This window comes from Mustela putorius, unplaced genomic scaffold (genome assembly GCF_011764305.1).
Source record: "Mustela putorius furo isolate JIRA1106 unplaced genomic scaffold, ASM1176430v1.1 tig00003899_pilon_pilon_pilon, whole genome shotgun sequence".
NCBI lineage: Eukaryota > Metazoa > Chordata > Mammalia > Carnivora > Mustelidae > Mustela > Mustela putorius.
Window position 1 is genome coordinate 16,834,939 of NW_025422048.1, and position 26,621 is coordinate 16,861,559.

The 26,621-nt window shown below is 47.0% G+C and overlaps 1 protein-coding gene across 1 annotated transcript in view; it reads left to right on the forward strand.

The window, feature by feature from the left end:
• Positions 1-1,264: 1,264 nt before the first annotated feature.
• GPC3 (glypican 3) overlaps positions 1,265-26,621 on the forward strand; it is a 397,657-nt gene continuing 372,300 nt past the window's right edge. Inside the window, exon 1 of the mRNA XM_004778413.3 lies at positions 1,265-1,638. Within this exon, the coding sequence (XP_004778470.1) occupies positions 1,464-1,638 (175 nt within the window). The 5' untranslated portion in view covers positions 1,265-1,463. The remainder of the gene's footprint in view (positions 1,639-26,621) is intronic.

Genomic DNA, 26,621 nt, shown 5'->3' on the forward strand with positions numbered 1-26,621 from the left:
CTGATAAACTAATCCACATGTTAAATGGTGTCATTGTATGAGAACTTTTTGAGTTCCTACCCTGTACAAGGCACCGTGCTGAGACGCATGTTGTTGTTGGGGGGGCGGTTCACAGAGGAGAATAGGAGAGTTAAAGATCCCTACTACCTAGGAGCACATGGGTAATGACTAAATGCATTCCTCCTTTGAGAGGTATTTCAAAGAACTGGATTTCTAATGGAGAAATTTAAGCAGGAGAGGTGGGGATTTAGGTCTAGGAGACAGTTCAAACAGCCCTTTCTACTCCATCTACGAAACAGGCAAGCTCTGGCTCGATGAATCTGTTGTGTCCAATGATTTTCTAATGAGTTAGGCTGGCGTTAAGCCCCAGGTTATTTTGTTGTTACCAGTTATGCTTTGCTTCGTGAAGGGTCACCGGGGGCTATCTTGCAGGAGACAGATTCTTGTAACATCCTGGGATTAGGTGCTTTCTCTGACTTTGTGTGGCTCTTTGGAATCAAACACAGCAAATCCCCCAGGTTTGTAGACTTTTTAGATACAGGAGTCAAAGATGAGGCAGACTGTGAACCCCTTGGTGGTCGCCAGCTGCCCCTGAATGTGACTATTCGTGGGCTGGGTTTGAGAACCCGGCCGGGGCTGCTGCGTTGGGAAGACCCTTTGAGGGAAGCCCCTGGAAGAGAGCAGGAAGAGGAGGTAGGAAGATTTTGTGCGGAGGAGGAAGACCTCGGGTGGCTCCGGTGGCCAGGGGCGAGCTGGACAGGACTGGCAGGAGGCCTGTGGCAAAGCGGAGAGGCCCCCCCCTCACCCCACCCCCCGAGGCCAGTGAGCCTCCGCGCACCCCGAGGAAGGATGGAGAGGTTGCAAAAATCCTGAAGGGAAAAGCCCTGCCGGCTGTAGGCCAATGAGCGGCGGGAAGGAGGAGTGAGGCTGGGGAACTTCTCCCAGAGCCAGTCAGAGGGGATGGCTGCTGGGAAGCCAATCAGCGCGCCGGAGCCCGCAGCCCCTCTGCAGTAGTTATGCCAGAGCGCCCTGGGTAGAGCGGCGGCGAGCGGGCAGCTGGGCTGGGCCGCCAGGAGCCACCGCACACGCTCGGCGCCCTCCTCTCCGCCGCCCCCGCCCGGTCCCCGCGCCGCCGAGCCCCAGCCCACCCCGCAGCCCGGCGCCCCGCACCCGCAGGCTCGCCGCCGCTCGGCAGCCACCGCCCCCTGGCCGCGCGCTTGGCCTCGCCCCGCCCCGCCCGGTCCCTCGTCGCCCCGCCCCGCCCGCCGGCCCCGCCCCGCCCGAGCCGCCGAGCCGTTCCCGCCCTCGCCCCGCGCCCAGGTAGCTGCGAGGAAACTTTTGCCGCGGCTGGGTAGCGGCACGTCTCCCGCTCCTCAGGGCCGCTGCCAGCCTTGCCGAGTCTCGGGACCGCTCTCGCCCCCGCTGCCACTCTCCCGCGCTCTCCTCGCTGCCCGCGAAGCAGGATGGCGGGGACCGTGCGCACCGCGTGCTTGGTGGTGGCGATGCTGCTCAGCTTGGACTGCCCGGGACAGGCGCAGCCCCCGCCGCCGCCGCCGGACGCCACCTGTCACCAGGTCCGCTCCTTCTTCCAGAGACTGCAGCCCGGACTCAAATGGGTGCCCGAAACCCCCGTACCAGGTGAGGAGGCGTCCCCGCGCGCGTCCCCCCGCGCCCGGAGGGGAGCCGGGGGCGCGTGGCCACCGTACCCCGGGAGCGCTGGCCTCGTGGAGCCGCGTTCGTGCGCCCCGCCGCTGGGCACCTGGGAGTGGTCGCTGCGCCCGGGGCCCGGCCAGGTCTACCGGGGGAGGGCGGAGGGTTGAGCGTGGACCGTGTCCTCCTCTCCCGGGATCGCTCTGCTGTCAGGGAAGGCACGGGTGGGAGGCACGGCGGGGAGGGCCTCCTCGCAAGCGCCCATTTTTTGGGGAGGGCAGGAAGGTGGGAGCTGCTTCCCCGGGCCTCGGCGAACTGGCGCCCCGCCGCCGAGCCGGTATCTCGAGCATTTGCCACCCTCGCTTGCACGAACGTGCCACCGTTTCAGCCGGAGCTGGACCGTGGCTACGGCCGGCCATTCTCTCCCCAACCTGCCCCCTACGCTCTCCTTTCCGTAGCCTGGGTTCCGGGGTTTGCGGGCCCAAGTGCAGACAAAGTTGGGGACAGATCTCCGAATCCGCAGTGGCAGGTAGAGTGCACGCTGGGGGAAACTTTTGAGCAGGAGGGTCCCCAAGAGGAGGATGACCGGACCTTTCCCTTCAAAACAGCGTCCCTTATCTAGGTTGGCAAAATCGCTTCGAAAACGGTGCTGCAGGCTGGGGAGCAGGAGTCCAAAGATGATTTAACTCCTCCCCTTCTCAAATTCATCTGCCTTCTTGACAGGCTGGACCCTGGAGGGGAGATGATTTTAGGTGGAGGAAAGTTTCCGAACGCCTGCCTTTTGTTCTGCACAATCAGATCGTGTTGTAAGGGCATATTTTAACCTTAGCCGAGGGCTGCCGCTGTCAACAGATGAATATTAATGGCCCTGTGTGATTGACTGTCCCGCGGTTGGACTCCTAAAAGCCTGCCTTAGAATCCAATTAGTACAAGTTGCTACACTGACAATGCGGGCAAGAAGAGTTGGTATGAAACAGGTTAATTTATCGGAGGCGCGCTCTGCAGAAGCGGCCGGTGGTGTTCGCAAACCCTGAGCCGTCCGTGGCCTTCGGGGGTCTCTTCCCAGCCCGTGCCTCCAGCGTGGCGCGCGTCCCGCGCTTCGGAGGGATGGGGAGCAGCCTTCGTCAAAAACTTGGCTCGTGGCTCTCAACAAGTCAGAGAGGCGGGCCTGATGGTTGGACCAAGTTGGGAAGGCGATGCGCGCCCTGTGGGCGCTGCCCCCGAGCAGTTCACTAGCGGGAGGTTACCTAGGCAGCCAGCGGCGCCCTCAGCCCTCAGCCTTTTCTTTAGGTGGATGAAAAGAGCCGAGGGAGCCTGCTGTTCGGTTGCAAAGGTAATTGGTCACCCCTTTTGGCAACCGAAATGCGTTTGCGCATATGTTAAATATTGCGTTGCAGGATTTCACTCTATGGGAGGGGAGAACTACCTCTTCCACTCTTAAGTGTTAATAACGTACCACGTGGGCGTGTGCAAGAGCTGTAAGGGGCAACCTATGAATCAGTTGCACAGAGCTGAAACAACAGGCGAAATCTCTGTGCCCTCGAAGTGCCGTGGTAATTAGATTGCGAAGGCCAGAGAACACGCTTTTGTTGATAATGTAAAAATTGGTCCCCACAGGGTGAGTCCTCGCCAGATGAATGGTTCCGGGGTTGGGGTTGGGGCCACATTCGGCTGATTCGAAGCCAGGGAGGAAAGGTTGTGCTTAAAAGAAGAAAAAGACCAGAAGGAACACACTGATACTCATTTAGCAACCCCCTCCCTCTACACTCACTCCTGCTGGCGCGGGCCCTTCCCTCCTCCCCAGCTCTCTGGCTGCCTGCCTCGTTGCGGTGGCCTCTGTATACAAGTACTGGGAGGGCCCACACACTGTGTGTAAGAGATTTGGCCCGGGCTCTCTCCCTGCGAGCTCCCTCACTCCACGCCTAAGGATGGCCATACTATAGAGAACAGGAATTCCTAAGGGGGACTCCCCCCACCCCTTTCTTCCAGCATTTCCCAAACTCTGTAGGCAAAATCACTTTCCAATGGTCTTCATAAAAACCCAACTTGCCTACTTCACTTCTGTTTAACAGCTGGGCGCGGAGGCCAGCACCTTCTACATGGTGGGCAGGCACTGCTCTGACTCGTGCTGGAGTAAAGCCAAACTTCAAATGTGGTGACACCCAGGCAGCGACCATATATCCTGGATTTTCCAGGGTCTGTGCAGATTTCCGGGACTCTTGACTTGCCATGAAAACCATGTGTCCCAAATTTCCCTTTGACGACTCTGGGCACTGTAGAACGAGAAACATGGTGAAAATCCTAATGTCCAGGAGTGGAAAGAACTCATCAGTATTTCAGAGAAGAGACGATAATGGCCGACTAAATACAATGGCAAGCACATCATTTCAAAGCGAATAAATGTGTCATTTGCTGCTGTCGTTCAGTGGTTGGAAATTGAAAGAGAGCTGCAAATTATTTGGTAGTTATGAACCATCAAGATGACCGCTTGACTTTCTCCCTTCTCTGTATTTTAAGCCATCTTCAGTTTGCCCGCATCACTGTATTAACTGCTAATTAAAGCTCTCTTTGTCCCAGATAAAATGAGATTTGGTCACAGTAAGGAGAAATCCTCAAGAATGTCCTGTTTCACTTAAGGGGAGCATTTGGGATTGACTGCTAACTTCGGCCATTAGCAGAATTGGGTTAGAATAGATAAGGTACATTTCTTATGTAAAATTTAAAATCCGCCAGCCTAAAAAATAAATGACTGGTGCTAAAGGGCTACACCAGCTTTCCACAAAGTTCATCTAAAGCCTTGCAATCTCGTGTTCCCATTTCTTTTAGAGTGTTCAAAGGCGCGGGATAACAATTCTAAATAACATGTCCCCCAAATCCATAGATCTTTTCATACCCCCCCCCTTAAGGATTTGTAGCTTGGAAAGCACCACAGATGGAAACCAGGCACACAGAGTTAGCATTTGGCAGAAAAATCCATATAACTGACTTTCAGTGTAGCTCTTTTGCCCTTATTTAATTTAGAAAAATTCAGAAAAAAGCCAATGAGCTCATAAGTCTGGATGTTTATTTTGTTTTGCTTAACCTACCCACAGGCGCAATCAAGAATGGATACAATTTTAGGCAAGGAAAGTGAGCTAGTAATCAGACAATGATGTTTCCAATTGTCTCAAGGGAATGTTACAGAAGTCTGAAAAAAAAATTCCTCTAAACAAAAATCAAGTGTAATTCACTTTATGAATGCCATACACGGCTTTTGTGGGGGGGTGGTGCTGGTGGTGAAGGGGACGGACGGGAAGGAGAAAATCAATCAAACTGTGGTAGTGTTGCAACTCCCCAAAGATTGAGGGATCTTGCCTTAGAGGGCCCTGGAAAGGGCAAGGACCAATCCCAGGAAGGCCAGGCTCCCGTGTGGGTCAAAGGCAACCCAGAAGAGGCAAGCCCGTCTTGAGAGTTTCTCAAAATAGACGAAACACCCTAAAAATAAAAATCAGCATTCTTGAAACAAAGACAGAGTTTGCTCTTGGTTGTAGTTGTTGTTTTAAAGTGTGAGAACTAGCCACCAGGTCTGGGTGGTCTGGGTGGCCAGCTGCAGTCCCCCAATTAGTTAGAAGCAGTTCCCGGTCCTAAGGTCGGGAGCGAGAACAAGGCCCCGGCTGTGGGTGTGGGAGGACTTTCTCTGTCCCGAGGCCGCCCTGGAGGGGGAGGTGAGCAGGTGATTGATTCACCCTTTGACCAAGTCGCATTATTGCCCCCCTAACTGGGAACAGTTGGGAGGACCCTTTAGAGTGGTGTCTAAGGTGGGACCCGGCTGGGCTTGGAGGGCAGGGTGGGGCCGGGTCAGGAGGTGGCTGGTGGTCGGTGGAGCGTCTGGGCCTTCGAGAAGCCTGAGCCTGGCGCTCCTTGGCCGGGCCCCCCGTGAGGTGTTGGAGGTGCCGAGAGGAGTAAGACACAGCCCCTTTTGTCAAGGCGCTCACAGTCTAGTGGGGGAGCCTACAAGTAAACAGACTTCTCAGGACACTTGTAGGATTAAATAGGGTGAAAAGGGCTAGAAAATACCTCCAGGAAATTGGCTGAAATGGTCACAATAGCCAGCCTGGCCAAGGGAAAAGAACTGAAGAGATGAAGTGGGAGATAGGGCAGATGCTCTTAATAGGGCCGCCATCTTAAAGAGAGTTTTCTTAATTCTTGGAGCAAATTCCGCACAAGCATTAGGAGATGCATGCAAGAGATGATTCCGGTGGATGCTAGATGACACAGATGGTGTCAGTTTTGCAATTTCTTTTTTCTTATGGGCTGGGAGATTGCATCCAATCTTTTGATGCAATATTTTTGAGCGTTCTACTACTTTCATCTTGAGAGTTGCAATGTTTGCTGTTTGCCGTAGCCTAGAAAAAAGGCTGCTTATTAGCAACCTGGGAAGAAAGAGGCCTGGGTTTGTCTGCTGTGAGACAAGACAGAAAATATGTTTTCTCCTTAAATGGCAGCTATCAATGACCACGCCAACTTTAGTGTTTGATGCATATACAAAAGCATGGGTCTTAAGAGGTATCTTATTACTCATTTCTAAGAAAATTGAAGATAATCACTTATAACTTGTGCACACGATACATCATTTGGAAAGAATTTCACTAGGGATCATATTGCTCAACTGAAAAGTTCTGGCATGCTGAATTTGTACATTTTTGTGAATGCTTCCTTTACTCTGATCTCTCGCTTTTTTCTGCATATGGTTATTTGTATGTTTTAGATTAGAAGCTTCTTAAAGGGAAAGCACTGCATTTGGTGCAGTGTTGAGCACAATACCAAGAGCTCCACAGCACATTTAGTATATCATCGACGATGATAGAATTTCGCGATCATGATGTATTCCCTATGAATGCTCAGATACTTTCCTAAACTCTCTGTCATCTTACTTATTTTAAAAACCTAAATCCAGCTTGTTCGGGGACACTGTTGGGGTACGTGGACAAACTTTTCAGGCTACATATACCTGGCCTGGAGCCAGATTCAGTCTTTCCTCAGTTAGCTGGCAACTCATACCATGGGTTAAGGGCTTATTAATGTCGAGGACCCAAAGCACAGATTGAAATTAGCAACATTGTTATGACTGGCATAGTATCATTACAGAGCAACAATTATTATGGCCATCTCTTAAATCGAACTCTCTTTGATTTAATGTCAGCTGGACCTTTCTTGCTAGCATTGACATTACCGTACTTGGGGGTCAAGCTGTAACACATGCATGTGTTTCTGTAGCCTGGGATCAGAATTTGTGCAGAGGCTCAATCCAAGAGCCCATACCAGGAGCCAACATCTATTCGGCCCTTGCCAAGCTTGCAAAGGGGTTTGAAGTTTTGGGTAAGCTAGGGTCTAATGGAAAGTGTGGGCAGAACACCCCCCCACACACACACACACTCATCTGCCCATATTTAGCAAATTGTCTGACTTGAAACAGGATCCCCAGCGCTCCATTAAGAAATGAGCATCAGAGAATAGAATCTAAACCATGGGCCCCAGACTGGCTTTAGAGACAGCATAAGGTAATGGGAATTTACCTTCTGAAATAGAATGACAGGGAGAACACGAGTCAAAAAGCGAAGTGAAGGTGGCAGAGAAAATGTGCATTTTGAAATGCTGCGTGTGTGGAGAAAACCCTCATTGGAGCGCGGTAGTCTCACTTGAAGACCTCACTGAATGTACAAAGTAAAGAAGATTTAGTTCTTTACTTCAAATCAGGCCAATTAAACCTCAATTGTCCGAGTGCTAATTATTAGAAATACTTGTCCACCATTTTTCAACAAAAATGAATTCAGACTGATTACCGAGAAAGGCCTGTTCACTTTTCCCTCTCTTTGTGTGTAGCTGGACAAAGCCTTATTTGAGAGTTTGTATTTTTCCTCATGAGTAAAAGAGAGTCAGTGTTAGGACCGAAATGCATTGCTAGTGTTCCAAATAGTTAATTACTTCCAGTAGCCGAAATTGTATTTATACGCTAGATTAGTAAATCTACTAAGCTCTCTGAAGTATACTTAATAGGCTTCTATTGATAAATAATTGATAGGGAGGGAGATAAAATACAAGTGAAAGTGGCAATAAGAAGGGACAGGGAAGTTAAAGCCTTTATAAGAAAAAAACCCCTCCATTCACTGGATTCTATCCATCCACCTGAAAGCTGAATGATGTACATTTCTCAGAAGTGAGGATTTTGAGAATATCTTGTGTTTTTCAGAATTTTCAAAATGTGGCATGCATTTATTTCTTGTATAAATCCAGAATAAGGCAGAATTCTAGACTATAATTTTAGCTGGCCTTTTCAAGTCTGCCTTTTGGAAATAAGTTTATGACTGGAAAATTAGAAGTCTTGAGTATGGCATCTTTAAGGTATGTATCTCCCGTCTCGTAGTACAGATCATAAGTGCTTGATAAATATTTGTCGCCTAAATGAATGATTGGAAGTAGAAATGTATTACAAACATAAAATTTCCACAAAGCTAATATTTAAGTAGTCGATTCACTTTTACTAATATATTAAGGTTTCTAAAAAAACAACTCCTTTTTCAGGTCAAAACTCCATCTGTTGTCTATAGGTAAGTGGCAAAGGACTGGTTGAATTCATGTGACTGTACTGAAATTCCCCAAAAGAAGTAGACTTAGGCAAATCTTTCCAAGAGGTAAGTATTCTATGCTTGGTTACAAGGCTAGTCTAAGAAGTTTATAGATAAATTAAATATATCCACCTATAGATAAATTCGTCTATTTACTTTACAGATCAGTGGCATTTAGGTTTCAAAAATAATGCAACTTGGTGTCCATTACAGAAACATACATGGAAAGTATGTAAGTTTTTCTTTGGTGTTTGGTGTTTCTTACCAATAACATGAAACTTCATAAATGTACATGTTAAAGGACATCGTCTGAGGTGGATATTCAGCCATGGAAATTTTATTGGAGTAGGATAAAGGGCCTCCTGAGAGGTCTCTTAATTTCTGTATGCACTGGGGCAAGCTTTTAAAGTCAGCTGAGAAAACTCAGCAGGTTGGCTAGGGATGACCCATGGGGGGTTCTTTCAGCTAGAGGCCCAGCTCGGAAAGAGGGTAAAAAAGAAAGGGATGATGCTCACTTGAAAATAATATTAGAATTGTGTTTGGATGCTTTCCTCCTTCATTATGGTTTTGCTCCCTCTGTCCCGAACTCTGCATCCCGGTTCTCATGGAGTGTGTCAGCATCCTGGGGTACTCCATTGCTCTTTGTCCAATTTTGGCTCGGATGATTGGCACTGAGGGAAATGTGGGGAAGAGAGGGTCAGAGTGACAGATACAGGAAGGACATTCAAAGCCCTTACCCTGGTATGTATCAGAAAGTTCGCTGACACATAACAGCCTGAAAGGATTGGAAAATATTCGAGTTTGGAAGCTTGGGTGTACATAGAAAATATGGAGTTAAGCCCCAAGTGCATTTGGGTCCCAGAAATACTCTATTGTTCTTCTTGCTTAGTATCCATGTTTCTGTGAAGTACATAGCTTACTCATAGCCTCTGCCGGACCCTACAGCGGCTGACGGCAGAAGCCATATTTGATTCAGCATGATATCCTCTAGAGCGGTGAGTAGAGTGCCTTGTGTAAAGTTATTAATAAAGGTTGGAGCGAAGGTAAGAATTAACACCTAAAGAAACTGTCTACAGGACTTGACTGCTGTTGAATGAGATCCTAGGATGGCATACACCTAGCGAAGGACCAAGTCTCTGGGTACATCGTTGTCTACGTTGATCTGCGATTGGGACTGAGGGTGGGGTGGCGGACGTGAAGCCCATTTATTTGTTCTTTGTAGACCTGGGGGCCTTGTTGCCCCTGTTTCAAAACTGAAGTCTGGGGAGGAAGTGACTAGTAGAGAGAAATTTTTATGTACAGGTTTCCTCTAAGATTTATTTAATTATTTGGGGGCGGGTAGAGGGAGAGAGAATCTGAAGTAGATTCCATGCTGAGTGCGGAGCCCCATATGAGGCATGATGCAAGGCTCGAACCTACAACCCTGAGATCAGGACCTGAGCCAAAACCAAGAGTTGGGTGCTTTTTTGACTGCACACCCAGGCGCCGCCGCCCCCCCATCCCCTCCCCCGGCTAGAAACTTCTCTAAATATGGTGCTTGAGGGGTGCCTGGCTGGCTCAGTTGGTAGAGCATGTGACTCTTGGTCTTGGGGTCATAAGTCCAAGCCCCAAGTTGGGCATAGAGCCTACTTAAAAACAATGTGGTGTTTAGATATGTTTTACATGTACTTATATCTATATACACACATGTTTTAGTTTATATATGTATAAATATTCTGCATTTCTGTTATTTTGATAGGAACAATTTATAATTATGTGTTGTTTAAACTGTTTGAAAGTTGTTAATTATTACTCCTAGTAGGGGAGTGGTCTTATGTACAGAGAATACAACCACTCATGGAATGTCTGCAGGTTGAGTTCTGCGTACACACACACACACACACACACACACATCTGTACACTCTCATACACACATAATATCCCTACATCAGTACATCCTTAATAACATAGAGAAAAAGCCTAATTTACCCTGGGAAAACCTAGGGGGTACTGCTTCTCAGAGCTCAAGTAAACCATTTTCAGTTGGATTGGCCCCAAATTGTTGCAGAGTGAATTGTCACTGATATCACAGAGCTCATTTATTAAGTTCCATCATTTTCCTAAGTACAGAGATGTGATCCTCATTTAAAGCAGTGGTGGTCAACCCATACCGTGAATTTGGCTCATTTTGGAGAATGACTTCTAGCACCGGCCGCATTGCACGTTGAGCTCCACAGCAATGAGAATGTGACCCAAGAGGCAGTTTCCAAGTTATCTTTCATGGAGTGATTGTATTGGGGACCACATTTAGTTGTTTTGGAAAACAGATGGAAATTCTCAGGAAAGGAACCTACTACTAATAATGAACTCTATGTGCCATCGCTGCATAAATACTGTAAAGTTTTTCATTCATTCTCTGCTTCAGCCAGCATTCACTGGGCCCTGATTCCATGCCAGGTACTCAGCTGGGAGCTGATGCATAAGATACAATCACTGCCTAGGAAGGGAGCCATATAGGGATCTGGGGGTTGTTAAGCTATGGAGGAGGGATGCCTAGCTGCCTTAAGTGGGCTGCCACGTAAGGTGTATGCAAAGACACGTAGAGACAGAATGACTCATTTTTTGGACAGGACTGGTTTGGATTGGTTGAAGAACAGCTGTTGGGGGGTGCAGGGAGTAGAGGAAAGATGAACTAGAAAAGTAGGCATGAAATGCTGAGGAGTTTCATTGGGCTATATCCAAGGATGATAAAGAGCCATGAAAACATGTGAAGAAGAGAAAATGGTATTTAGTATGGAGAATGACTGGCAGGGAGTCTTACTAATGCAGGTTGGAAAAAGCAGGGCAGGAAATAGGGGAGTAAAATACCAAGTTGAGAGACTAGAGGAAATGGATCAGGTATGACTTGCTGACTGGTTATGAGGATAGGAGGGAGAGTCTAGAACTTCTAGTTTTTCTGGGTGGTGGACCTATGGCACATTTTAAGTGCTCAGTAAATATTTGTTGACTAAATGAGTGAAGTACAGGTGGCACATATATTTTTGGGGGCTCAAGCTCATGACCCCAAGGTCAAGAGTCATACACTCTATCCACTGAACCAACCAGGCGCCCCAAGAAGAACATATTTTTAAGGAGTGAAATAATGAGTTTGATTTTGAAGGGGTTGAGTTTGAGGGGTCCTTTGATCATTGAGGTGGAAATGTCCGCTAGGTGGTTGAGGTTGTGTTTTGGACAGTAGAAGAGAGAGATCAGGGCTACATACTCGGATGCATACTCGGGTATAGAACAACATATAGATGGTAACAGAAACTCTGGGAATTGATGAGATCACCAGGAAATAGTGCATACACCCTTCTGGAGTTCAGAAAATGCATAGTTGGGACTCATCAGCATATAGGCTCAAGTTGGAAGTCATGGGTGTGGATGATATTTTCCAGGCTTTTGCATGTGACACATCTTAAAATGCATTTTGCCAACATCTGGTGATTAAGAAAAAAAACTGCCAAAGACTTCAAGAATTCTCTTGATTAAGAGAAAGTATGAGTGGATGTTGTCATGGTCCAAGATTTTGCAAATAAGATAATGCACGATGAAACACACACACACACACACACACACACACACAAACACACACACGGGTGGTGGGGAATGTAGAGAAGTACATTTGAAGCAAGGGATTGGATTTCTATTACTTTTGATAGCAGTAATTCATAATTTTTCATGTTATTTAAACTGTTTGAAAGTTGTTAATTGTTTGTTTTAGCAGTGGGTGGTCTTCCCCAATCCTACCTTACATCTATGTCGTGAAAGCCTTGCTTTCATATATCTTATGTACAGGCAATGCAACCACTCATGGAGTGTCCCTAGCTTCTGAGTTCAGCTGACCTGCCTGGTTCCAACATAGAGGCCCCTCTGGTGCCCCCAGCCCCCCCGGGGAGCAGCCCCCCACTCTGGAGAATGAAAGCTGTAGGTTTTGGGAGCTCTGGTCTCTCTTCCAGTAGTGGTCTCTGAAACATGTGGTTCCAAGCAAATATTAGGCATACTTGTGTCATTGGGCTGATCCTTTCTTAAGTGTCTATGGAGATGTAATGTGGTTTTGTTGTTGTTGTTGTTGTGGGGATGAGGGTAGAGGGTGGTAGAATTTTCCGTTTCTCTGGCATGAAGAGTCTCTTTCATTTCCCTATTGTTCTAGAGGTTGCCTTCGTCCGGGCTTCTACTTCCATTCAATGTAAACTTGAAACCTCCCGTTCTCCAGAAGATTTTCTTTTTTTCTTTTAAGATTTTATTTATTTATTTGACAGAGAGAGATCACAAGTAGGCAGAGAGGCAGGCAGAGAGAGAGGAAGGGAAGCAGGCTCCCTGCTGAGCAGAGAACCCGATGTGGGACTCGATCCCAGGACCCTGAGATCATGACCTGAGCCGAAGGCAGCAGCCCAACCCACTGAGCCACCCAGGTGCCCTCCAGAAGATTTTCTTAAGGCCGCTTTCAGATGAATGGAATAGTCTGGAAGGGTCCTGAGGGAGGAGCACAGAAACTACCACTTACTGAGTGCCCGCTATGTGCCAGTTGCTTTGCAGTTAATCCCATTTAGTCCACACAGCAAAGCTGAAAGGGAGGTGGTGTGATGCCCATTTTACAGATGAAGAGACTGAGGCCCCAAGGCTAACATTCCCCGAGCTTGTGTGGTATGGGGAGCCAGAATTGGCATCCAGATGTGTCTCACTCGACAGCAGCCGCTCCTGCTGGTATGCCCTTTGGAAGATGGGCCAGATTCAAAGCATTAGACTTAAATTCCCACACCCCTTTGACTGGGTGACATTTCGCTCTGGGCTTCTCTCCTCCTCAGGCTGATTCTCTCTCTGCTTGTTTGCCTTCTCCCTCCCTCCCTCTCTTAGATGCAGGCGCTCCAGTCTTGCTTGTCCTTTGCCCCTTCTGTTGTCTCTTTGCTCATTCCCACACCCATTCCCATGACTTCATTATCTTCGCGGTCCGAATCACTCCCGTCTCCCTCTCCAGCCTGACCTCTTCCTTGCTGTCTGGTTCAGGATCTGCCAGTCGCTCTGCCAAACATCTCCGTCCAGAAGTCCTGCCAGGGCTTCCCTTGCCACAGAGCCAGAAATCAGTCCATCATTTTCTCCTCCTGTGCCTGCACAAACCTGGCCCCCTCCGACATTCTGCATCTGTGGCGCTAGCAGTTCCGGGACCGAGACCTGAAACCGCACGATTGTCTTGGACTTCTCTTTGTCCACGTCTTACCCCTAAATTAAATGGCTAAATCCTGCAAGCCTGACTCTGTCATGTCTTTCGGGCTTACCTCCTTGGCCCGTGGGCCCTCTGCTTAGACACAACAAGCCAACTCCTTAACTGAAAGGACCCTGTAGTCGTCTGCCCACAAGCCTTTGCTTTCGGACCACCCGACTGTCTGCCTTCCAGGGGTGTCTGCTCTAGTCCTAGCCACCTTCAAGTTGGCCATGCCATGCTGTCTCCTGCATGAGCTGTATCACGGGTCCTCGTGCCTAGTTCCCTTTGAACCCTGGTATCCCTGCACTTCTCCTATGGCCTTGGTTCTCTCTTGCTCTTCTAGTTATTTATGTACTTGGCTTTTTCCTCTTCCTAGAGGCTTGCAAGAAATGAGGACTCTCAGGCCACATCCCAGACCCGCTGAATGAGACCCGTGTTTTTAAACAAGATCTCCATTTGATCTGTGCGCACATTAAAGCTTGCGAAGGCCTGCTTCCAAGCACAAGCTCCTTGAGGGACCTCAGGACTCAGGGGAGGGACTTGCACATAACAGATCTATGTTCTTTTGATTTCTTGCATTTGTGCTGTGCTTGGCTGTTCGGTCATTGTTGTGGCCCCAGCGATCTATACACAAGAACTGTATGGTGGGCAGAGGACGGAGGAGGAGAGAGAGACTCCGAGAGTGGGGTGGGGGAGAAGGAAAAACGTGGCAGGGGTGTAGAATGAAGGGACTGGATTGAGCCCCCTATGGTGGCTAATAACTTCATGACCAGTTTGGAAAACAATCTTTCCTCTCCCAGATATTTAGAGCCTCTTGTCTACAGCTTGGCTTAGTTTAATGTGGCCAGAGGCAAGTATTTTTGGAGACCGTTTTGCTTTTACCTAGGCACCTAATGGTTTCCCACTTTTTTTTTTTAAACTGGCCTTCTGGGGTGTACCTTCTCTGGCCATCCCCAGCAGTCAGAGTGGGACTTTTGAAACAATTCCGAGGGCCACGGAGGAACTGTGCTCAGTGTTTCCAATAGTCCCTTCTGTTTTCAGAAACCGGTTTTCTGCTTTCTTCTGAAACTTCAAAGTTTATTTCTTAAATAAAGGTTTATTTTCCCCCATGGAATTCGAAGGTTTTATACAAGTGTTAATTTCTAAAACCCAAGTCATTTCTTGCCTTTGAAACTTCGGGGCTGTGGGTCAATTTAATAATGTTGCCTGAAGGTTCTTTTGGCCTTCCAAAGCTGTCAGATTGCCTTTTCTTTGTTCTTTGAGGGAGTAAGGTTGCCTCATTCACAAAGCTTGAAGGAGCTGGAACCAGCATTTAGTCAATCATTCAGCCTTTCTCCACCCCTCAGCAATATACAGTTTTATTTTCAATCTCCGTCCTAGTGGCAAAGAGATGTATTGCTGACTCACAGTTCTTGGTGGGATTCTCCAAAAGCTCATCGCCATTTATTTCATAGAGTCGAGGGACAAGAAGTAGCCTGAGTTACTAGGACACCCGTAGCTAAGAGGAGCAGTGGGGGGTTCTGAGCACACCATTGCTGCCCTTCTGGGGCTCAGAAAAGCTCCAAAGCTACCAAGGACCCCCCGACCCTGGTTCATCGTCTGCAGGACTGCTCCCCACATCTTCCCTTTTCGCCTTCCTCCTTCCTACCCTCACGCTCTCTCTCAACTGGTTATAATTTAGAACAGAAGGTGTTTTATGGTTTGTTATATTTATTGAATGGTTTTGTGTTTCTTGTTCTCCAAAAAAACTGGAGGAGTGGCATGTTTTATATTTTCCTCCGTATTTGAGTTTTTAAGTTGTGTTTCCACAACTTTTCTCCTCTCTCTGCCCCCATCTTCCTCTGCCTCCTCCACATCCGCTTGCCCTCAGTGATTCTGGAGAGAAAACAGCCTTCCCATTTCTGCCCGCATATTTGGTTTGGGTACCTGGTTACTTCTCCCGGGGATATTTCGAAATTTGATTCCTTAGTTCGTTTGGAAATGCAGAGCTCTAAAATATGCACCGATGAATTTACATTCCACTTTCTAAGAACTCTGAGCATTTAAAAGGGTTTCTGTACAGATAGCACCAGGCTAAATATATCTGACTGGAGTATCTCAGATCATCGCTATGTAGTTTACATTCTCTCTCACTTTGTCATAATTCTCAATGAATGCAAATTGCATCTTTGTTCTTCGAAATCTCTTGTCTTCCACCGAACTGCCTTTCCTTTTTCTGAAGATCAGGGAGCCCCTTTAAAACCCTGCTCATGTGGGGCGAAATTGACACCTAGCTCGCAGGCTAACCAAATGTAGCTTGCTTTTCCCTGACGAAGTGAGCCGCATTTCAGGACATTGTGTCACTTGCAGGATTTTATTGTCCTAGTTTCAAATTTGACTTCAGGTTAAAGAGCGTCTTCCAGTTGGACTATTCCTTGGTATTTTTTTTTTTCTTCGTCTTTATACTTAGGGGGATCTTTTGTTTGTTCTGTGTCTATTATCTCTTCCAAGCTTGGCCAAGGCTGTTAGGTTATGCACCTACGTATAAATATTTAACAAGATAAGTCAGACAAAACGGGCTGGGAGATACTTCAGCCCTGCCTCCACCACCCTTGCCTCCGCCACCCCCCCCCACAACCCCCCACCCCCGCTCCGTTTTTTGTGTTGAGTCACAGATGGTTGCTTTATCTCAGATGTTTAGATTTGGAGGACATTCCTTTGCACTTTGCTTGATGGACACAATGAAATGGAAGCATTTGAGTCAATCTCGACTACCAAAATGGTAGCACCAAGGAACAGATAATGTTAGGCTCCTCTTCCTATTTTTTTTTCCAACTGGTTATCCAAACTCCCCAAAGCCAGAGAGTTTTAGGTATGAGATTGTGTGTTTTTAAAGAAAATATTTTGGATGAAGACTAATGTTCTCAAGTCAGGAATAACAATTAGTACCATTCATTAATCAGGAGCATGTTTTGACTTTGAGTCCTGGCTAGGAAATATAAACTGTGAAAGTCACACATATATATGAACCTCAGGCAAATTTATGACTTGTCAGCCTTTTAAGGTTAAATTCTTAACCCCAAATCGGGGCTGGCTTTATATGTGGAGTCCAGCACATTCCTCTGGGCCACTGAACACCCCCCTCCCCAGCCCCAGCGCTTTGCTTAACAGCAGCTAATGGCCTAATGAGCAAGAAGGATTTCTGCCTCTTATCAGCTGCCTGAACAGCCACAGGAAGGCTGATGTACAGAGTACGGGTCAAAACCCGAGTTCTTGAACCAAAAAACTACAGGCGCAGCTTCAGACTCTGGCTGTGCAGTATCTGTGTCGTTATCAGTACCTAACCGTGAGGGAGTGGGACACTCGAGTTCCAACAGATCGCAAGAGTCGCCAAAAGTATGAACAGTCTGGTTAGTTTTGCTAATAGTCTGTTCCTTCTTTGTTTAGTTCCTCCATAAATAGCCTCCATATATGAGCTTGTAGTTTGCGCCTGGAGGTTGTTACGGTCACGTGTGGGGGGGCTTGATTGTCAGATGGTGAGGATGGAGGCAAGTATATTTATGTTCAGGCCCAGACTTTGGAAGCTGCTGCCAAAAAAACACAAATAGATACCTACTACCACTTTTATTTCTTTTTAAACTGAGTTTTGGAATCCGTATGCACTCCAACTTGCCGCGGAGCCGGAGAAAGCCTTATGCCTCCTCGGACCATACTCGGACATTTCTGCAGAGAAAGAGTCCTTGCCTGTTTGTTGGAACCGCCTGGAATCCAGGCTCAGGCTGGCACAGAATAAATATTTTAGGGTACTCAGGGCCCATTAGAGTGAAAGCCCCTTGACTTTCATCTTCTGCATTTGCATTTTTTTCAGAGACAATAATGAAAACATTTTTTTTCCAGATTCTGTCCTGTTACTGAAAATCCTATTTACATAAACAGGCATTGTTGTGGCTTAGGGAAGAATGTGGGGTCCCTTTCTTTAGCTCCTTGTATATCTTTGCTAAGGCTTGTCTAAATAGAAGTAATGACGCTTTAGTGTAAGCAGCTTTTCTCATTTAGGTAAGCAGGGTGGTTTGAAATTTCAGTTTACTAGATAATTGAGTCTCTTCTTAATTATTTCAGGCATGCCGGTTGCTCTCTTGATAGTAAAGACCCTAAAAATCTAGTAATCTCCTCAGGCATCCGTTTGGTAATAAAATCCTGTGCATTTTCAGGGGTTAATTTTCATGACAATTGTGCGTCCTCTCCACACCCCCAGCCTGAAAGAAATCCTGCTCACTTTTAGGGCCTTGGTCTCCTCACGTCGGCAAGAGCACACTTAGAAATATGTGTCACGGTGTTGCTGGAATTCTGGATCTCGAGGAAATTTAAATGTATTCACATTCATGCTCATTACACAACTTCCATTTAGAGTTTTTAATAGCCTTGTCCTAGGTCTCAGAAAATCATCTGCCTGACTTTGCCAGGTTAGGTTTTCTGCCCTGAATGAAAAACTAAAGATCACCAAGACTGGAGCCTGATTATCCTCCTATTTGGTCCTTTAAAGTAAAGTAAAGTAAAGTAAGTGAAAGAAAGAAAGAAAGAGAGAGAGAGAGAGAGAAAGAAAGAAAGAAAGAAAATCTCAGAGGTCATCTGGGGCAGAGTGAGGTGGGAAAAACCTTAAAAAAAAAAAAAAGTCCAGGCCGCCTTTCACATCTGCTAGTCATTCCCACTGGTGTGACTTCAATTCAGCGAGTTTTTATTGAGCACCTGTGGTGGGGGCGGTGCTAATAATCGTTAACATTTATTGAGCCAGGCGCTGTGCTAAGCCCTTTATGGGCGACATCCCATTTAATCCTCACCACAGCACTACCAGGTGGGCAGCATTACTTCCCCCATTTTGCAGATGAGGAAACTGAGGCTTAAAGAGGTTTAGTGGCTTGGCCAAGGACAGATATTTTTTTCTGAAATGAATCACACTTTGTCTGGTTCCAGAGCCCTGTTCCTAATCGCTACCCTTGGGAAGGGCTCAGCGTTTTCCGGGAATTACTCCTGAAACCAGTTCTGAGAACCCAGCCTGCATGAGATGCTGGGGATTCAAAGTCCAACACTCCACTGTCTCTGCTCTCGGTGGGGGAGGTGGACAGGTAGACCGCTGAGGAGCTGGCATGGGCGGTGGGGGGGGGCAGGGGCGGGGTGCGGGTGGTGGGGGTTGTTGGGAATGGCGTGTTTCCAGATCTGTGGAGAGGCAGAAGGAGGACATGGCCAGGAGCCGTGGCTTGGATCTGTGGGAATTCTCTGTCCTGAGTGAGTTCGGCAGGCAGCGTGGGGGTCATGGGCATTTGATTTTCCTGTTCAGTGAAGGTCATCATCTAGGAGTTGAGCTGCCTCAGTGATTTCATCAACCTTTTTCCATCACGGCCCCAGCTGACTGTAGCATCGGGTGCCTTGAACCCAGCACTGCTTAGACACGTGTGGTCAGCACAGTTTGGGACCTAAGTGGCTCCATAGTTCCTGTGTCACAGTTTCTCTGATTGATTGCACTCGTCCCTTTAAAAAAAAAAAAAAAAAAAAAAGAGTACATTAAATGAGGCAGATATTCCTGAACAAAACTGCTGTGGTTTTGAGAGCGGGTGGTTTTCTGAAGGTCTGAAGGCAGGTGGTGTAGGACTGGCCACCCACAGGGAGCCCCCAGACCCAGGTCTGCTTTGTGTGGCTTGCCTCTTAGAGCCCACACTGGGCTCTGGGGAGCTCTGTATCTGCATCACCCACGGCTTGATGGAAGAATGGAGTGACTCTTCACAGTTTTTGAGTTTTTCAGTGAAATCATGGGGATGGAAGAGCAATCCTCAGATCACTTGTTTGGGTAATCCATTGTTTTTTTGTATCTCCCGAAGAAGGCAAGGAGGAAAGCAGTCATCAGTGAGCCATCACTGAAAAGTCTTTTAGGTGTTGCTTGAGTAACTGAGATTTTCCTCGATTTGGGGAGATGTTTGGCTCAGGGTAGAGTGGACATACCAACGTGTGCATATGTGAAAGGGAGAGGGAGAAAGAGAGAGAGAGAGACAATATTCTTTAGCTTTCAATCTCAGCTTACCAAGAACTCCTCGTGTCTCCAAGCTTCCTGTAGCTGCTCTGCAACGGTTTGCTTGCCAGCATCCCTCCCATGCACTTTCTCCTTCATTAAATCTCTTCCACGGAAAGGGGTTGCCACCAAGTCTAGACTGCAGTGACATGCAGGAGGAGGGCCAATTAGTGGGGATTTTGATTCCTATTACATGAGGGGTGGGGTGGGGGGAGGAGGAGGAAAATCTGTGCTTCCAAGTCCTTCAGAGTCTCCAGTTCTAACATGAATGCTCCAAAGCATTTACACAGCTATTCCCCAAGATGGCATGAATGCCACAGCACTAGAGCACGTCAGTGTAGACGCTCGGATCTGCTGAAGGGTAGGAAAAGGGACAAGCGTGACAGCGAGGCTTCTCAAGGATCAAGAGTGTTTGGTTTCCTTGTGGTTTGCCTTTTTGCTCAGGTGCCGTGCGTGTGTCGCACTAACAAGGCAACCCCCTCCCTCTTCCACAGGTTCCTCGCGTCGGGAAAGAAGAAAGATAAAATAGGAGGCACAGGTTATTTAGAGGGGCTGAGAATGTAATTACAAGGTGCAGTGGCTTGAAACTGAAATGTAGGTTAACCATTAGAGCCGGGAGAGGCATCTTAACAGGAAGGGCAATTGGGCGTTGGAGAGATTGGCTTGGGAGCTGGTTGAGCGGCATCTTCCCGAGGGCCCAAGACTGGGAGGGAGACACCAGCCACATTCCCAGTTGGGCTCCCAGCTGGGTCGGCATCTCCCCTTGTTGCCTGGCTCTGTTCGTGACTACTTGCTAGGAGCTTGAACATGATTCTTCGTGTATCTGAAATATGCCTGGTTGGGGAAGCAGAAGAAAACAGAGGCGGCCGAGCACTGAGAATGAGGCCTTTGGATTGGTCTGAGGAAACCCCCCCCAACTTTTTTTTTTTAAGGATTTTATTTATTTCAGAGAGAATGAGTCAGCACACAGGGTGGAGAGGGGCAGAAGGAGAGAGAATCCAAAGCAGGCTTCACACCCCAGCTCAGAGCCCAATGCAGGGCTCGATTTCATGACCCTGAGATCACGACCTGAGCCAAAATCAAGAGTCAGGCGCTTCACCTACTGAGCCACAGTCTGAGCACCCCCCCTTACCAGACTTTCTGAAATATGGGCCAAGGACGGAGGCAATATTAGGAATTTTTGCTTCTATAACGCTTCTCCTTCTTCTAGCATGGGACTACTGTTGTTCAAGTTACATTTGGGCTCTGTCAGTGGGACTTTCTTAGGGCTGACCCTAGATAAAATTTGGCTTGAGTCTCTTTTATCTTTTTGAAAAAAATCTTTCTTCTTTGACATTTCCCCCTCACCCCCATCCGGGTGTTTTGGGTTGCCTGCCCACTCTCTTCTTTCCCATGTTGGATGAAAATCCCAAGTAAACTCTTCAGCCTTGAGGGGTGTTGCACTTTCAGACAAAAACCTGAGGAAACTGGCTAACCAGAGCACTAACTCTGCCGTGAGGAAACATTTCGATACTGCTAGGCAGACACTCGTAGGCGGCATTGAGGGAGAGAGTAGGGCCATTAGCTTCCCAGGGCTGCCCTACCAAATTGCCTCAGATTTGGTGCCTTCAGACGTTTCAGTTCTGGAGGCCAGAAGTTCAAAATCTAAGTGTCAGCAGGGCCATGCTCCCTCCACACGAGCTCTAGGGGAGGATATCCTTCCTTGCCTCTTCTGGCTTCTGGAGGTTTCGGGCCTGTCTTGTCCTGGGGGCTGTGTTCCTCCAGCGTCTGCCTCTGCCTTCACTTCTCTATGTCTCCTGTCTGTGTGTCTCTTGTAAGGACACTAGTCATCAAATTTAGGGCCCACCTGATTAATCCAGGATGAGTCATCGTTCATTCCTCCAACAAGCCTTTGTGGAGTATGTACCATATACTCGGGACTGGGCCATGTCCGGGAACACAAGGATGGCCAAGATACAGTTCCTGTCCCCAGAAACGTGCACTTTAATAGTTGGAATACGAAGAGTATACTGATAGCTATAACATCTAGATTGCAAAATGTGGTGTTAGAGGTCCAAAGTGTGAGCCCTTGGGGATTATTTGGTGGGGAGGGTAGCTGGGGTAGGGTAGGCAAACATGATGAAAGAGACACTTTTATGGGTGAGAAGGCTTGAAGAGCTGAAACTTGGGAAAGGGCGCTCTAAGGACAGGAATAACATGAGCAAAATGGGGAGGCCAGAAATGGAGCCATGTGTTTGGGACACATGAAATAAATTTAATTTAATCCCCAGAACCATGTCAAGAGGTAAGTGATCTTGTCCCCATTTTACAGATATGGAAATGGAGTCTCAGAGAGGAAGTAACTTGCCTATGATCACACCGGTGTTAAATGGGGTTTCGCACCCCACTGGTCTGATTTCGCAGGTCCTCCCTTTGCCGCCACGTACCATCCCATAAGGAAGCTTCTGCCATTAGTTAGCCTCTGGAGACAAAGGGCCATGTAGAGAGGAATGCGGTTATTACATGGAGTCAAGCTTTGTAAGCCTGAGTCATTGGCCTTGACCCCATATCCATGTTCATGTAGAGCCAAGTGCTATTGACAAAGGCTTCCTAGAAAGGCAGAAGCAAACTTTTTTTTTTTTTTTTGGTGTGTCCTCCCAATGCCCAGTCTAGAATGGGCTCAGTGACTAGCGATCGATCTACAGTAGCTGGGCCTGGATTTGAGAAGGTCTTTGGGTAAATCACACAGCTGATTTGGTGGCAGAGCAGGTAAGAACACCTTAGTCTGGGTAGGGAAGGGGTCTTCCCCCTGCCCCTGGTGTGATTTCATACACAGGGGGAAGGGCCTGGCGCTCAAATCGAGCCTAGGGTGTTGAAATTCTCAGCTATAGTTCAGGTCTGCATATTTGAAGATTGTATCTGAAAAATAAAAATTATACATCTCCTGAAAGATGGGATCTCAGCTACTTATCTGAATAGAATAACAATTAGTGAAAGAGTGACTCAGGGAGATAGGGAAATTGCCTTAGTTGAGTCCCTCTGGCAAAATTCTAAACTAAAAGATTTTTATCCCAACTGGCATTGTTTTCCAACCCAATTTTGTTTTTATTAGGACTTTTCCTCGAGTCTAAAGAATGTGTGTGTGTGTGTGAAAGAGAGAGAGAGAAAGAGAGAGAGAGAGAGAGAGAAAGGGGGGGTGGCTCTGAGGACTCTTCCTTCATTTTCCCTGGAATACCATTCTTCTAGAATTTGCCGTAGCAGCATCAGTTAATCTGATCTAGTTCCTTTAAAACTGAACTCTCCCGAAGTTCTGGCATTGGTTCCAAGTCAAAGGGGAGGGCATCGAGCCCAAACCTCAGCGGGGCCCTTGAGATATGAAGATGAGTCAGTCAGGGGTCTTTGCGTCAAGGAACTTAAATCTGGTGGCGATAAGCCATGCAGATTTAACTGTGATGCAAGTTAGAGTGATAAGTGTCTTCATAAAGGGTGCAGGATACTGTGGGAATTCAGAGGACAGAAAGCTTGTGGAGTACAACTCTTTCTGCTCCCATAAACCCTCCATCCTGTGAGAATCCAGTCCAAAGATAAGCAGGAGTCCATTCTATCTCAGTAAAGCTGGGGAAAAAAATTGTAAAGATAAACAGAAAAGAACCGCAGATAGGTGGACATCCTCTTGTAGCAGGACTCTCAGAGCTCCTCTGGGCTCCGGCCACTCTGCACAGCTCACTTGTCCCTGTAGCCTTACCAGGTTCCTTGGCCGTTCCCGGCCGTGCCACGCATTTACACACCCCTGTGCCCCGGCTCTCTTCTTTTGCTCCTCTCCTCTCCTCCTTTCTGAGAGTACGTGAGTTGGGGCGCAGTGCGTGTGGAGGGGCAGAGGGAGAGAGAATCCTGAGCAGACTCCCTGGTAAGTGTGGAGCCTGATGCAGGGCTTGATCTCAAGACCCTGAGGTAGTGACCTGAGCTGAAATCAAGAGTCAGATGCTTAATGGACTGAGCCACCCAGATGCCCCCTTGCTCCATTTTCTTGAAGGGTTTTTAAGAAGGAGAATGATGGGATCAGATATGTCCTTTAGCATATCTCTCTGGGGCTCAGGTGGAGGAGAGTCTGGCAGAGGCTGGAAGACCCATGTGGAGGCTCTTATAGCTGTCCAAGGGAAAAGAGGCAGGGTGATGAGGGACATTTGCAAAGTAGAGCTAGTGGGATTTAGTGGCATTTGGCTACAGGGAATGAGGGCGAGTAAGGTGTCTAGAATGACCCAGAGGTTTCTAGTTAGTTTGGAAGTCCCTCTCCTTGACGGGGACTGTGTCCTGTTCTTTATTGTACTCCTTGAGTTGGGGATAGGCCCTGGTCCAAAGTAGGCATTCAGTAAATGTTGGATGAATGAATCATTCGCCACTTTGGCAGGCTGAGTGTAATCAGTGAATTTGTATTCCCAGAGCACATGTTGACTGCTGGTTGGGATTGGGGTCCAGAAAGAACCCGTTTGTGGGGGAGTGTAGCAGTCTAGGAATTCAACCTTCACCGGGCATGGAATGATACGCACTTAATCGACAGTTGGCAGTGGAGATAAAGGTAATTCATTCTTTAATTCTCAGGCTTAGAGAATGGCTTATCTCCAGGGTTGTTTTAAACTCCCAGTACTCTAATGTGGTAGCGACACTTTGGCCTGCCTTTTACAGAGACAGCCTGTGGTGGCCCCAGGCATGATCTCTGATTTAAAGTCAGAGCTCATGATACCCAGGTGTGCCCTCTGCAAGGTCATGTTCTTTCAGGCTAAATAACAGAAGGGTAACCTTCAGCTGGGTTCCCAAAGATGATTTCTTCCACCAGCAATCATCACTTTCCACACTGGTTTTGAATGCAGTCATTTCTTTAATCTGTATTCCTATCTTGATTAGTGAGAAATTAATGAGCGTGTAAGATTTGATTTAGATAATGATTAATTAGGGGAAAAGGCACCATTCTAATAGTTAGTCACTATTATATGCTAAGGAAATTAGTTAATATTTTTGGATGGCTAATTGACTTGTCCTCTGTTTAAAAAAAATCTTTTAAAAGTGCCTGGTATGTTTTTTTAGTTCATTAGTAGAGCAACCTGCACTTAATCCTTTGGATAATTTTAATAGGCATCTCTTACTTTCCCTACAAGTCACGAAGCAACCAGTTTGGGATATCACTCATTCTTTTGCTTAATATTACTTTAATGATGATATTACATCATTTTTTTAGCACAATGTACCTTTGTTAGCAAAAAAAGTAATCTGCCACAAAGCGGACCTTGGCAATGAAATGTGTCAAATCATCATATTCATATATATATATATATATATATAGAAAAGATTTCAATTTTCATTGTTACTGAGCCCTGACGATTCCTCCTCTTCTGTTGCTATTTGAATATGTTTTATCTTGCTCTTAGGAAAGTATAAGGAATGAGGTCTACATTAATATTTCTTCTGTTCTTTATTGTGTTTTTAATGGGATTTTTGACAATTTATAGTCATTAGTAAAATTGCAGTTGAGTAAAATAACCAATGTATAGAACACAATAAAGGTAATTAGAGAACTGGCAGGCTTGAAGTGACCTTGAGGGGTTATTTAGTCCATTCCCAATTTCAGGCTTAAGACTCATCTGCCTACGCAGCTCTCCTCCACGCATTATGCTTTTGTTCGAGAAGCAGCAGTGGGCCTTTACTGCCTATGGGGCCAAGCCCACAGGTTTCTGTCCAAACTCACATTCTGCCCTGAGAAGCTAGCTGTGCCCCAGATTCCAGCTTCTCTCCAGGCAGGTTAGTCTTGCCCTAGTACGCTGCTGCCGCCAAACCATTGTATCCCTGGGCTTTTCCAAATCCTTCCCATCTGGCTCAAGCCCCGCCTCCCCTAGAAGTCCCGTTTGGCTCCCAGAATCTCTGGTGAGCATTCATTTACCTAGCAAATGTTGTCCATAGGACATATTTTAAAAATCACCTTGACTGAGATAATTTACAAACAAATATACCCGTGTTGAGTGAAGAATTTAATGAGTTTTTACAAATGTACACACCTGTGTAACTCCTATCCCCAAAGAAAATAGAGACTCTTTCCATCACCTCAGAAAAGATATTGCGTATTTTGTCACCTTTTCTCTTCTCTAGCTATTCTTGTGTGAAAGTCTGGTCTCTTTGTGTGAGTTTTGTATTTGTTTATTTTAATGTTACTTAACCCGTGGTGTGCCAAGAAGGTGAGAGCTTTACCCGCATCATCACATTCAACCCTTGCAATGACTCTATAAGGTAAGGGTTATTGATAATCCCCTTTTAGAGCTAAGGACAGAAAGACATGTGGAATTTTAGTGACTACCCTTGCTTGCATAGTTAGCCAGTGGTGGGGTAGGACTACATTTATAAGCAACTCAACAAAGTGGGGAGGGGCACACCGTGATTGATCTTTTCCTGCCCATGGTGCCTGCCACGATGCTGACCTTCAGGCCATTTACTACTTGCTGATTTGGAATAAAATCCAATAAACAGATGTATTTAGACAGACCCATAGCACATTGTTCGCTCTCCTCTTCCAATTAGGGGCAAGGCTCAGGCTTGGAATGGGGTCTCTGGGTGAGTGTGTGAGCCTGTGGCTGCAAGTTCTTGAATGGAGTCAAAAAAGAACAAGAACTGGGCCCAAAGGATGGGTGGAGGTCAGGAAAGCAAGGCCACGGGTAGCCAAGGCTAAGCCATCCTTTGAAACAAGAGTACACATTAGGAAAGGGCCTGCTGTGGTCTCCCAGTGGCCTAGCCTCTGGGAGGGGGAGCAATGATAAGGGTGCCCAGTATGGGTCCATGTGGCAAGAATCCTCTAGAGGATTTATGGCCATAACCCAAATATCCCTTTTCAGCTGTCAGACCCAAACTCGGACCCAGTGTGCCAGGAAGACCTTGCCTCAAAATAATTCGAAATAAATTACTCTATAGTTCCTTCAAGTGAAACCTCTATTTGTGTATCTCCAAGATGTTTGGAAATTGATTTTTGTGGTATTTAAAGATATTTTTTCCAGGATCAAAGTTAAGCGCACAGATGTAAAATTTTCAGGGTCATCTGTCTCCTCTCCCTTGTTTTAGATCAGAGAGACACAAAGGTGGTTTTGTT